We start from the raw sequence: 13,304 nt of genomic DNA on the forward strand, positions 1-13,304 counted from the left end.
CCGTAATGGGAGCGAGCGCAGCGAGCGACCAACAGCCCAATCCACTAGTTTTGTATTTGTTTATGCACTTTCAAACGAAATTGTTTTCATGAAATTCGGAGTGATATATTTTTTTTATTGAATTAATGACTTCTCACGGGGGTAGTTTACCCCCGAAATTTCACCCCTCGGAGATGATTTCAATTTCTATCTTAATTATTTTCCATAAGCTTCCTGTTATATTGCAAAAAATTTGTCTAAATATTCTCCATATGTGCGCAATTAAAGAAATACCTCAGGAGGTGGTCAACTTCAGAGGTCAGTTTCACCCCCTAAATCCACGTATGGTCCGATAAAAAAAAATACGTGGCACTTAGTTTTGAGTCCTCTATAACATATTCAATTTTCATCAAAATCGGGGGCGGACACCTACCTAGTGTTCCTTGTGAGTCATGTCTCATTTTTTTTCGCTACCAATACGTTGCTGGCGGGCTTCCAAGTGGTCTGATATATTACAAAAGTTTATAGCGTTATAACACTAACTAGCAACAAAAATGTCAAATTACTGCCTTCTCCATGGGTGCCAGACAAATTCCAATGTTTTGAATACTTAGTATGAACGGGTACACATATTTTCTGTCCAAATTTCAAGTTGATATCTCCATTTTTCTACAAGCTAGGGTGCTGACAAAGTTTTTATGAAAGAACGGGAAAACGGGAATATCTTAAAAACTTTGTATGAATCTGAAATTTCGTCAGGTTATCGGTCTTACTAATGAGGACTAACGCTGTGCAAAATTTTAGACCGATCAATCTAATAGTTTTTTGAGAAAAAACGATTCATATTCCGAAAATATCTTTGAAACTAGAGGACCGATTTCGATTTTTCATTTTCAAAATATTCGTTTCGATGCCTGCTATCCAAATCAATCAAAACATGCACACCCGTTCACACAAAATTTCCGACATATTCCGACTTTTCCGTTTTTTCATTAAAAAAAAACATTGTTAGCACTCTAGCTGGTGCAAAAATCGAGACATCAACTTGAAATTTAGACAGAATCTTTCTTCCAGGATAGCACTACTTCGTATTGAAGATGGGTTTAATCGCATAATTAATTTCGGTGATATTCGACTTTTTGTGAAAATCTTTTGTATGTAATATCTTCAAAACCACGCAACCGTTTTCACTTTTTTTGTCAAAACATCCGTTTCGATGGCTACTATCTGAATCTATTAAAACATATGTACCCATTCATACAAAGTTCTCAAGCGATTTTAATTTTTCTGTTTTTTCATTAAAAAAAACTTTGGAATCACGCCGGTTTGTACAAAAATCGAGCTATCAACTTGACATTTGAACAGAAAATATATTTACCTGTTCATACGAAGTACTTGAAACATTGGAATTTTTATAGCATCCGTGGAGGTGGCAGTAAATATCTGATTTTTTTGCTGCTAGTTAGTGTTGTGAAGCTATAAACTTTTTGTAATATTTTAGACCATTCGGAAGCCCGCCAGCAAGGTATTCATAGCGAAAAAAAGTAAGGCATGACTTAGTGACATGTTCACTATCATATGACGCGCTCTCATATGCTCGCTACTTAATTACTCAATTTTCTACAAATCGACCACCGGGAAGGTGGCGGTGGACGTGCTCATTTACAGACATGGTCGCCAAACTAAATATTTTTAGATTTCAGACCATTCTACATCATCTCCAATCAAAATTAGAGGACAAAAAAGTGATCCATAATTTGAAGGCGGGGGTGTGTCCGATATTCAATGGAATGACTCACCAATAATCCCATTAATGCTGTTGTGATAGTAGGCCTCAGCTGGGATATTTTTAAAACACTTTTTACTCAGTTTTAACGTTTATTAATATATTTATTCATATAATCAAGTAGCGTACAAATCTGTGGCACATGTCGTGCAGCCATCTTGGAAAATACTGACTAAAGGCGTGAAATGCGCGTGGGAACTAGATAGACTCTCAAACGTCAGAAAACAAAATTACTAGAACTCAAAACTCCCTAGATCAATTTTTAACATTCTCCCACCTTGAGTTCATGTCAGAAAGACTTAACTCAAAAAAACAAAAAGGCAAAAACTAATGATGAATGAAAAAAAAAAACATTTAGTATCAAAAACTGACTTTTCTCAATCTAGAAGTCTCTTGAGTTTGTGAACAACACGACCACGCCTAATCGTGATCTGGACGTTCTCCTTTGGCTGATGCTCAGTCAGGAGATCAGAATCTCCGAGCTCCTTCTCCACAGTAGACAAATCGACAGGATCATGTGGGGTTGATCCCCCATGTGTCTTGACGTTTTTTCTCGCCGCTGGGAGCGAGGTTCGATCAGCAATGAAGTGGAAAGCCTCAACTGGTGACATTTCAACCGGGTGGAGTCTCTGAACTGGACGTACCATATACCCATCCCCTGTTTTGACCTTCACAACTCGTACCTCACCATCTTTTCCTGGGAATAATTGGACGACACGCCTCATGGGGGCCAGTCCACTCTTTTCTTATTGTCGTTCCCAACAAAAACCAAATCTCCCTCAGCCACCGGCACTGCCGATGCCTTTGGACCCTTTGCTCGAGTCAACTGTCCTAAATACTCCACACGGAAACGTTGTGTCAATTCTTGTCGCAAGCGTTTTCTGTATTTGACTCGTTTATTCAATGCTGTGGTGTCCACTTTATCCAAATCAGATACACCATATTCCCTCAGATCTCGTAAAAACATATCAGGGGACAAGGGAATCACTTGTTGTGTGTCCTCAGCCAGGTAAGTCTGAGGGCGAGTGTTAATAACGGCTTCACAGTCACAAAGAGTTGTGGAGAGTTTTTCGTACGTCAGACAGGCTTTTCCCAGTGTTCTTCTCAACAATTCCTTGACCATACTTACGAGTCTCTCCCACCATCCTCCCCGCCATGCTGCAAGAGGAGGGCTGAACCTCCATTCTATTCGACTGGAGACCCCTTGCTCCACAATCTCGTTCCAGTCCAGTCCACGTAAGGCATTAAATGCCCCCACAAAATGCGTCCCATTGTCACAATAAATGGTAACATGTCTTCTTCTTCGTACAATAAATCTCCTCAGGGCTTCAAGAAATGCATCGGTTGACAGGGATTTCACTAGCTCTAGATGTATTGCACGGTATACAGCACACGTGAACAATACCACCTAACTCTTCTCACCTTCTGTCAAGAAAAGAGGCCCTGCTAGGTCCACACCAGTTACTTCAAAAGCAGCAGCATCTCGCACTCTGTTCTCAGGCAAAGGTATGGGATTGGGTTCGAGTCTTTTTGCCGTGAAACGGCGACAAATGACACACTTTCTTACGACAGATTGCACCACACGCCTACTCGACAGAATCCAGAACTGTTCCCTCAGTTTATTCATCACGACATCAATCGATCCATGATGTAGAGTCAGATGATAGACATGAATCAATTTCTTAACTAATGGGTGATGCTGGTCCAGGACAATTGGACAACGGAACCCCAAGGAGTCTTCTCTATATGTCACAGGTGTTTTCAGACGGAGGAGACCCATCTCGTCCTTGAACACTATCATACCTGACAGCCGGTGGTCTCCCTCTCCATCAAAACACTCTGATTGTGTCACTTTCAGGGCAAGTTGCTCAGCCTTAGCTATCTCTAAAACACTTAGACGTCCTTTGACTCGGTGATCTTCACTTCTCTTACTGTTATTGATGAATCGCAGCATCCAAGCAACAAGACGTATAATTTACGAATATCTGGAGAAGTGTTCCAAGTACCAACGTGCTTCTCCTTCTCCGTGGTCAGTAAAACCTTCATTAGCCACGAGGCACGTAGAGGAAGTTTTCTGGAGTGACTTGTTTTATTTATCAGTCTTCTTGGCAGTCTTTTTTATTTCCCTGCTCACTTCAGTTTCGTCTGCACTCACTATAGTGCTGGGCCAACATTCAGGAGGGAGACGTAGCCAGTCTAGACCCTTGTGCCAGTCTGAATCAACCAACTGCTTTGCTGTACATTCTCTAGAAGGCAGATCTGCAGGGTTGAGGGTGCCAGGAATGTGTCTCCAAGCGTTTGGCTCTGATAAACGACGAATTTCTTGGACTCTGTTCCATACGAATGTGGCCCATGGTTTGTCACGCTGGATCCATGCAAGAACCGTTAAGGAATCAGTCCAATAGTATAACTCTGGTTGTTTATCAGTGAGAGCAGAGACCACCGAGTCCATGAGACGTGCTCCCACCGTTGCTCCCAACAATTCAAGCCGTGGTATTGTTGTTGAATCTTTCGGTGCTACTCTGGACTTGGCAATCAGGAACTGGACGTCAACCTCATCAGGTAATTCCACGCTCGCATAAATGACTGAGGCATAAGCCGTATTGCTTGCATCTACGAATGCATGCAGAGAGATTGAGGCTTCAGCTATCCCCGCACCGAAAATCCACCGTGGAATAGACAGTTCTCTGAGGCAGTTGAGCTGTTCCTTCCAAGAAGCGAAGGAATCTCTCGTATCAACATCGACCTCTGTGTCCCAACCTAATTGCTTATCCCAAAACCTCTGCAACAATAATTTGGGATAAATTAGTACTGGACAGATCATACCTAACGGATCGAACAACTTCTGTGCAATGGAGAGGATTATTCTCTTCATCACCAACTCTGGTTGCTCTTCTTGGAGGACGGTGCAGACTAATGACAGGGTGTCATTGACCCGATTCCATCGTAGACCCAATACGGAGGACTCTGCTTTTACTCCACTCATACCAGAGTGTTCCCAATCTCTTAAGTCAAAGCCACCTGCTTTGAGGGTCCTGGTAGCCACTTCTTGGAATTTCTCAGCACACTGTAGGAAGTCCACGCTGGTTACGCAATTATCTACGTAGAAGGATTGCTTCAACTGGCGGACAAGCTCCTCATCATTCTCGCTATCTTGAGTGAAAATTGCTGTGTCCAGATGTAGATCTAGGGTGGCCCCTAGTACGAATGGGCTACTGGAGACACCAAACACTACTCTTCGATGACGGAGCACCTGGTACTCACTCTGCTCTGGGGATTCTTTCCACAAGAACCTCAAGTTGTCTCGATCTTCAGGCCTGATGCTGATCTGGAGAAATGCCTTGCGAATATCAGCAATCACCCCTATTCTTCTTTCTCGAAATCTCATTAGCAAGTGAGGAATGAGTTCAATTAGATTTGCCCCTGTCTCTAGACAATCATTCAACGAAGATCCAAGCTTAGTTTTCGCTGATGCATCGAAAACTGGATGAATTCTCGTGCTGCTGTTCTCTTTTATGACTGGTCGGTGAGGAAGGTAATAGATGTCCTTTGCTAGCTCATGATTAGGGACTCTCTCAATTATTCCTTCTTCCAACCAGTTGTCGAAAACTTCCTGATAGTCTGAGAGAAGATCTTTGGACTCCAACCCATTCAACACCCTTGTCAGTCTCTTTTCGGCCATGTATCGGTTGTCTGTCAAGGGTGTATGTGTCTCCTTTCAGGGCAGCAGTGTCTCATAACGTCCTTCTTCGTTGACAATGGTAGTTTGGAGGAATTTGTCAAGAACTTCTCGTTGATGTATTTCCTTGGTTTTCTGTTCAACTGGGTCTGTGATTCCCAGGACATCAAGAGTCCACAGATCTGACACGTTGGCTTCTCGAGAAAATATGGAGATAGTCAACAACGCTGGGTCAGTCTTTTCTGTGTGTTGCTGGGTTTTTCCCATGAGTGTCTAACCCAGGAGAGTGCCAACTGCTGTGAGGTCAGACTGGAGATCCAACACTTCGCCTGTATACAACTTTCCAGCTACATCAGCGCCGATCAGAAGAGCAATAGGGAGGGGACCTTCTCCTACGTCACTCAATGTCACTGATTTACTACGCAGTTCTTCAACCCATGAACCACTGTTTATGTTGGTCCATGTTATGTTATGGCAGATAGTTGCTTGATCATACGCCACAAAATTGCAAGCAAAACTATCGTCCAGACTTCTCAGGTGAATTTTGTAGGTGTTGTGCTGTTGGGGCTGAGTATGAGATCCGCCGAAGAGCGAATGAATCATTGTTTTGCTCTCCAAGATCTCATAATTCATTGACTGTGCTGTAGAGGCTAGAACATACGAACAATGTGATCCAGTGTCTATGATTGCTCTCACCACCCGCTCTTTCTTTCCATTGGTGATCTTAACACGTAATGTCTGCAAAAAGACCTCTGGATCTGAGGCAAAGATTGCAAGATTGAGCTCCTTCGTCTCGATTTTGGACTTATCCCCAGGTATGCTAGTGACTTCTTTGTTTCGACACATTAGCAGGACGTGTCGTCGCCCACACCAACCACAATTTTCCTTGAATCTGCATGTCTTGTAACTGTGGTTGATCTTGAAGCAATTGAAGCAGGCGTTCTTCGATTTCACTATCGTTGTACTTTCAGCAAGTGTCATTCTCCTGGCCTTTTCACAAGCAGCACTATTGTGGTTCTCATCACAGAAGATACACACAGATGATGTAGAACTTTTCGTGGTGAGAAGGCCAGCAGCTGTTGGTATAGGCTTGTACTCACCCTTTGGTTTCTTCTTGCTCTTCTGGTCCGTACTCTCACTGTTAGTTGATGGAGAAATACCAAATCCCTGTCTGGCCATGTCGATCCTCTGGTCCGTTTCCACCTCAGCCTCCAAGAAGTCCATGAATTTTTTGATTCTCTCTTTTGCGTCTGGTATCTGTAGTGTGGAGAAGTGACGTTGCCAAGCACGTAGAGGCTCCTCTGGCAGTGAAGACTCGACTAATGGATATAACATAGCTGCGCGCATGTCTGTGATAACTCCCAAAGTCTCCAGGGCCCTTAATTGTGTCTTGAGTTGATCGTAGGTAGTTGACAACTTCCTAACCTCTGTATTATCTACTGTGTTGTTAAGGACAAGTGTTAAAAGCTCTCGTACATACGCTTCAACCAGTAATTCCTTTTTACCAAAACGATTACGTAGACTCGCTACAGCATTCTCATAATTCTCCGGTGTGGGTGGGAAACTTTTGATTAATTCTGCAGCTCTGGAACCTTCCACCATGCCCTGTACCAGATACGTGAATTTCTGCTCTTTGAGAATCTTTATGTCTTCATGGATTGGCTTGAATAAACTCCACCACTGGAGATAATTCTTGAGTTCACCATCGAATTTGGGAGGCTGAATTTTCGGGAAATTATACCGCCTGTCTTCTTGTACAGTATGAATAACTCGAGGAACTTCTGTTTGAACGTTAGGTACGGATTGGGGAGGGGTTAGAGGTTCGACGAGTTCGTGGACTGCAAACTTCAACTGATGATACGTCATTTTGTACTCATCTTATTTTTCGAGCTCCCTATTCAACTCCTCGTCCGTAATCTGTTCGTTCTCTTGCATCTCTTGAATAATTTTTGCATTGTATTCATCGAGCTCACTACATTTATCTCGGGAGAGGGCAAAGCTGGCTTTCACAACCGCGACGTTAGGTTGCTCTGCCTGCACCTTGTTTAGTTTCGATGTATGGGTGCATGTGAATGACTGGCGTATAGCCTTGCATAACTTCTTATACTTTTCCAGCGATGGGGCCATTTTATCCGAAATGTCCTCTCAGCTGGGATATTTTTAAGACACTTTTTACTCAGTTTTAACGTTTGTTAATATATTTATTCATATAATCAAGTAGCGTACAAATCTTTGGCACATGTCGTGCAGCCATCTTGGAAAATACTGACTAAAGGCGTGAAATGCGCGTGGGAACTAGACAGACTCTCAAACGTCCGAAAACAAAATTACTAGAACTCAAAACTCCCTAGATCAATTGTTAACAGCTGTATTTCATATATTATATGAAAATAATCGAGGCTTAAGCTTGTCCTTAAGTATGTTTGTTTTTTTTTTTTTGAAAATTTTATGGAAAAACACCATGAAGGAGCGGACATATTCAACTGTTGGTATCAGAATATGTTATATAAGTCTTTAAACCTATTTTCGTTTCAAAATAATCATATATATTTCGGTACGTTCGCAAGCGAAACGTACCGGAAGTATTATCAACAATACGCTCCTCATCCGTACTTTTGGAACACCATCGTAACCTATTCCTCTCACTGATATGAAACCTCTCCTAGTAGAACATCTTCAATAGATATCGTAAAAGTTCGGAGACATATCCGAACCAATTGAAATGTTCCGATAAAATATACCACGAACGTAGTGAGGATATCCCACATTCCATTTACAACAAATAAGGGGTTGTGGACTAGAGAACGGGTAGAGGGCTTGTCTAAATATGCGAACAGCGGGAGCATATGCCTTTTGCGGGTATGAACACAGTGGGGTTCTACTGTACGAGAATTTACAGTGCCGTAAACAATACATGTAGTTATGAATTATGGCATGTACAATTGGATCACGTAGGCAAATCGAGATTTGTAGAGTTAAAGAATAAACAGATGGTTGACGATATTCAATTGATTAATAATCTCATATCAAGTGTGTTTTTAGAAAACAAACATGATTACCTTTTCAAAAAAAACAAAGTAAAGGATCATATCAAAAGACCACTGTTTATTGTTCATTCAGATGTGTGTAAACCAATCTCTCCTTCAACAATAAATGGTAAAAATTATTTTATGATGTTTATTAATGAGCATATGCATTATTGCGTCACATACCTAATCCTATATCGAGATACGCGGTATCGTATCGGCCAAGAAAAGTTTTGACCGGCTGAGCAAAACGTCAGGTTTGACCGACTGAGCAAAACATCAGGCCGAGAGCACCGCGTATCTATACACGACAGAACTTCCCCCTCCACTACCTCTAAATGATTTACATTCGGTATAATGAAAACGGGACAACAAATCGGGAAAGTGTCGTTAGTTACATTATATAAATCGCCTATGAGCTTTTCAACGGTCTAACTATGGTATTTTTTGGATTAACAGTAAAAAAGATAGGCTCATAGCAACGAGTTGATATTCACATTCTCGCGATCCACATTATAAAGTGTGAGAATCAAGTTATAACGTTGGCAGCGCCGGTCCAACTGAGCTTCATATCCAATGTTGAAGTGTTCCCACCAGTGCATTTGAATGTGGGTTGTGATGTTGTTATGGAGAACCACAGAAAATGTTCTTCTTCACGTGAAATTAGTTATTAGAATGAAAAGGAAAATCGACTCGGTGTTCTATTTTGTTTTCTCTCGTCGAAAATTCGAATTTCATCCCGCCATATCTATATGCATATGCGGACATCGGACATAAAGGTAGTTTATACACTGTTTGTGAGGTTATCGGTTTATGTTCGGAATGTGACAAAACGGAGATGTGTCGAAAATATTATGTGATCAAGTATTAAATGTCCGTGAATCGTTAAATTCCAAAAGAAAATATATATTTTTCTCCGAGTGTAACAGAAAATGTTTTCATTCCGTGGAAAAAAATTCACTAAATTAAGTGACAGTGAAATACGAACAATTTTGTGATTATTCCTAAATAATTTCTCAGCCGCAGATCATAACTACGAAAGGCCTAAGAGTCATCTCGAGCAGAAGCGTGGTGCCGTCGAGAAAACCATCGAGACCCTGCGCCATGCCATTCAAAATCTGTCGTCCAAGGTAGGACAGATTAACGCGAGGAGATCACGCTCGCCACTCTCGCCAACGCTCTCTCACGTCGGCACCAACGAGCCAGAGCGGTCTCTGTTTCTGCCATGAGCGTTTTGGGGACAGGGCTTGCCAATGCCACCCTCTATGCTCACGCTCCAATGTTACTCTCCACCAACAGTTAGATTAGAGACGCTACCGTCTGTGCAGGCGGCCTCCAGTAGCTCGGACTCAAACAACAATGCCGTTATCAAAAAGATTCGTCTATTCGTGTCTGACAAATCAAAAGGCCGAAGATGTCTCGTCGACTCAGGATCTGTGATATCTATAGTCCCTCGTTCTTGGAGTCGTCACATCTCTCAACTCGCAGACCTCAAACTGTTTGCTGCCAACAAGACAGTCATCGATACTTATGGCCAGCAGTTACCCATCTTACACATTGGACTTCATCGTGACTTCACATGGAACTTGACTGTCGCCAACGTCAAAACCGCCATCGGCGCAGATCTACTCTTTCATTACGTTCTGCTCATCGATCTACAAGGTAAACGCCTCATTGACCCAACAACAAGCCTTTCAGCTCTTGGAGAAATTCACGAGACCAGCATCTTCAGCGTCTCCACCGTTACCAACGACAGCACAGCTCTCTCTACAGGTATTCGTCAATTGCTCATGAAGTTTGTGGAGGTCACGAAACCACCCGCTGCCCCTAGAACACCGATGGACAGCCCAGTTGCCCATCACATCGTCACCAGTGAACCACCAGTCTCTGAATGACCGAGACGACTTGTTGGTGACAAATTGCAAGCATCACGTGATGATGTTCAAGCCCTGCTCCACAATGGGATCATCAGACCCTCCAGTAGTCATTTCGCGTGCCCCATGCACATGGTGACAAACAAAGAAGGCGGCTGGCGATCAACAGGATACTATCGTGGTCTCAATAAACGCATGGTTCCAGACCGTTACCTCCTGCCGATCACCGAGGATATTCTGCAGCGTTGCCACGACCGCGAGGTCTTTACAACCGTTGACCTCATGCGCACCTGCCACCAAATACCTGTGGCACAGGAAGACATTGTCAAGACCGCCATCACACCTTTCGATCTGTTCGAGTTTCTCGGCATGCCCCCACGATTGCGTAACGCGGCACAAACGTTCCAACGACATATGGATAACCTCTTACAAACATTGACTTTGCAGCCTGCTACATCGATGATCTCATTGTATTCTCCAGGATCCCCGAGGAACACTTGTAGCACCTAGAGATCGTCCTCAACATTCTCCAGGACAATAACCTCTGCGTTACGTCAAGTAAGGGCCAATTCGGCCAAGAAGAAGTTATCTACTTGGGTTACAAGGTCAACAAGCTTGGTTTCTCCCCTTCTGAGAGTAAAGTTCAAGCCATCGTCGAGTTTTCGAAACCTGATACTGTCCCCGAGCTTCGCAGGTTCCTCGGAATGCTCAATTATTACTGACGATGCCTTCCACACGCAACACACGATCAAACTGTACTGAATGACTTCCCTAAAGACTCCAAGAAGAACGACAGGAAAAAGATTCCTTGGACCCCCGAAACAGATGCAGCCTTCCACCTTTGCAAAAAGAAAATTGCTAACGCAGTTAGAGTTAACTTCTTCTCGCCAACAACACCTCTTGCACTCTCCAATGATGCCTCAGACTCTGCTATTGGAGTAGCCCTTGAGCAGTTGGAGGACCATGTCTGGAAGCCACTCGGTTTCTTCTCTCGCAAGTTGAGCCCGACAGAGTCACGAAACAGCACGTATGATCGAAAGCTTCTAGCAATCTTTTCCGCCATCAAGTTCTTTAGACACATCCTCAAAGGTGGTATATTCGTCATGAAGACTGACCACCGGCCCCTTGTGTACGCCTTTTCGCAACGCCACGAGAAAGCATCCCCAAGGCAGCTGAACCAACTGGACTACATCGCGCAGCTCACAACAGAGATTGTCTACGTCAAGGGAGATGACAATGTTATTGCGAATGCGCTCTCACGCGGCAACGCGATCGATATGTCCAAGGTGTTGAGCTCAGAAGCCATTTAGTCTGCTCAAGAGTCCGACGAGGAGCTCCAGACCTTGCTGAGTTCAGATAACTCATCTATCAAACTTCAGAGATTGGTCATCGAAGATCATCCGGTTTATTGCAACACTTCCACGGGCTTTATCCACCCCTACATCCCTGCCAGTCTCCAAAGACAAGCCTTCGATGTCGTGCACTCTCTCGCACATCCCAGCAACCGAGTTACCATCCACTAGCTGACGAAGAAGTTCATTGGACCAGGCATCAAGCGTGACGCAGCACGCTAGTGTCGAGGGTACATTTCCTGCCAGAGATGCAAGATTCAGCAACACAACCGCATCGAGCCTGCATATATCAGCGTTCCTGACAACAGATTTGAGCATGTCCACCTGGACATTATCGAACTACCTCCAGTCAAAGGCCTACGCTACTGTCTTACCATGATCGACAGATTTACTCAATGGCCTGTTACTATTCCCCTAGAAAACATCAAAGCCGAGACCATTGCCACTGCATTTTTCACGCACTGGATTTCGCAGTTTGGCACTCCACTCCCCACCACGACTGATCAAGGCTCGCAATTCGAGTCTAGATTTTTCACAGCAGTCGCAATGCTGCTTGGAGCCAAGAAAATCCATACCACCCCATATCATCCCCAGTCCAATGGGATGGTCGAGCGTTGGCACCGAACTGTGAAACTTGCTCTCATGTGAAACGCTCTAACTCCATGGCCAGAGCTTTTACCCTCGGTCATGCTTGGACTTCGCGAGGCCTTTAAGGAAGACTTGAAAACCTCTCCAGCACAGCTTCTATATGGGACAGAGCTACGCATTCCCGGTGAGTTTTCCATCTCCGACTCTGTACCTGCAGAACCGAATTTTTTCCTCGAGAACTTTCGAGAACACATGCGACGAGTGAGACCCACCACTACCGCCCATCACACCACAGCACGATTCTTCATGCTCAAGGACTTGTATGAGTGTAGTCACGTTTTCGTTCGAGTCGACACGGTTAAAAAACCCCTCAACCCACCCTACACTGGACCTCACGAAGTCGTCACGCGAGTTGACGAAAGAGTTTTTGTCGTCAGAGTCAACGGGCACAACAAAGTCATCTCCATTGACGGACTCAAGCCTGCATTCATTGCAAAGTCAGACTCAGAGCAACGAACTGAACAGCAGCAGCAGCAAAGTCCTCAATCTAGTCCATTGATCGTCGTACCTGAAGAACATCGTTCTATTAACATGGACCCACTGCTGACGACTTACGCCAAAGTAGCAAAAACCACCAAAAAAGTACCGTTCCCTTCCTTACCTGGCCAGGTCACTGGGAGAGGAGTGGTTGTGGCGGCTGAGCATAAACCAGATTCCATCGTTACCGACGGTACCCGCCAACAGCGCCAACGTCGCAAGCAGACACTAGTCCCTAGAACGGACTAGTGAGAACCCTCCATTACGTTTCCTACCTCGCTGTCGAACCCACTACAGGTGTGGTGTGCTAACTTTTGTACTTAAAAATAATTATTACCAAGTGTTGACTGAATAAATATAGTTCGTTTACGATGAACACATCTCCGCTTTATTTATGGGAAACCTTAGAATTTCCATATGAGCCCTGTGAATAGGCATTTTCATGAATGATTTTTTTCATGAACAAATAATCCACAATAATAT

The 13,304-nt window shown here is 43.7% G+C and overlaps 4 protein-coding genes across 4 annotated transcripts; 1 reads left to right on the plus strand and 3 right to left on the minus strand.

Moving 5' to 3' along the window:
• Positions 1-2,486: 2,486 nt before the first annotated feature.
• On the minus strand, positions 2,487-3,719 carry LOC107044035. The gene is made up of 2 exons (XM_015265782.1): positions 3,188-3,719; positions 2,487-3,130 (listed from the first exon to the last, which is right to left on the minus strand). The coding sequence occupies exons 1-2, from the start codon at positions 3,717-3,719 to the stop codon at positions 2,487-2,489; spliced, it is 1,176 nt and encodes a 391-aa protein (XP_015121268.1).
• Positions 3,720-3,854: 135 nt separating this feature from the next.
• Positions 3,855-5,447, minus strand: LOC107044036. The gene has a single exon (XM_015265783.1). The coding sequence runs from the start codon at positions 5,445-5,447 to the stop codon at positions 3,855-3,857; it is 1,593 nt and encodes a 530-aa protein (XP_015121269.1).
• Positions 5,448-5,717: 270 nt separating this feature from the next.
• On the minus strand, positions 5,718-7,310 carry LOC107044037. Its single transcript, XM_015265784.1, has one exon. It carries the CDS (start codon positions 7,308-7,310, stop codon positions 5,718-5,720), a length of 1,593 nt encoding a protein of 530 aa, XP_015121270.1.
• Positions 7,311-12,383: 5,073 nt separating this feature from the next.
• LOC107044038 lies at positions 12,384-13,070 on the plus strand. Its single transcript, XM_015265785.1, has one exon. It carries the CDS (start codon positions 12,384-12,386, stop codon positions 13,068-13,070), a length of 687 nt encoding a protein of 228 aa, XP_015121271.1.
• Positions 13,071-13,304: the final 234 nt, after the last annotated feature.

The sequence above is a fragment of the Diachasma alloeum genome, unplaced genomic scaffold (assembly GCF_001412515.2).
Source record: "Diachasma alloeum isolate Michigan unplaced genomic scaffold, Dall2.0 Dall_scaffold_00663, whole genome shotgun sequence".
Taxonomy (NCBI): Eukaryota; Metazoa; Arthropoda; class Insecta; order Hymenoptera; family Braconidae; genus Diachasma; species Diachasma alloeum.

Bases quoted from the DNA above. Each gene is read 5' to 3' on its own strand.
- LOC107044037 (XM_015265784.1), bottom strand. From the start codon at position 7,310: ATGACGTATCATCAGTTGAAGTTTGCAGTCCACGAACTCGTCGAACCT.
- LOC107044035 (XM_015265782.1), bottom strand. From the start codon at position 3,719: ATGCTGCGATTCATCAATAACAGTAAGAGAAGTGAAGATCACCGAGTC. The intron at 3,131-3,187 runs GTGAGAAGAGTT...CAATACATCTAG, and splicing joins GCCTCTTTTCTTGACAGAAG to AGCTAGTGAAATCCCTGTCA.
- LOC107044036 (XM_015265783.1), bottom strand. From the start codon at position 5,447: ATGGCCGAAAAGAGACTGACAAGGGTGTTGAATGGGTTGGAGTCCAAA.
- LOC107044038 (XM_015265785.1), top strand. From the start codon at position 12,384: ATGCTTGGACTTCGCGAGGCCTTTAAGGAAGACTTGAAAACCTCTCCA.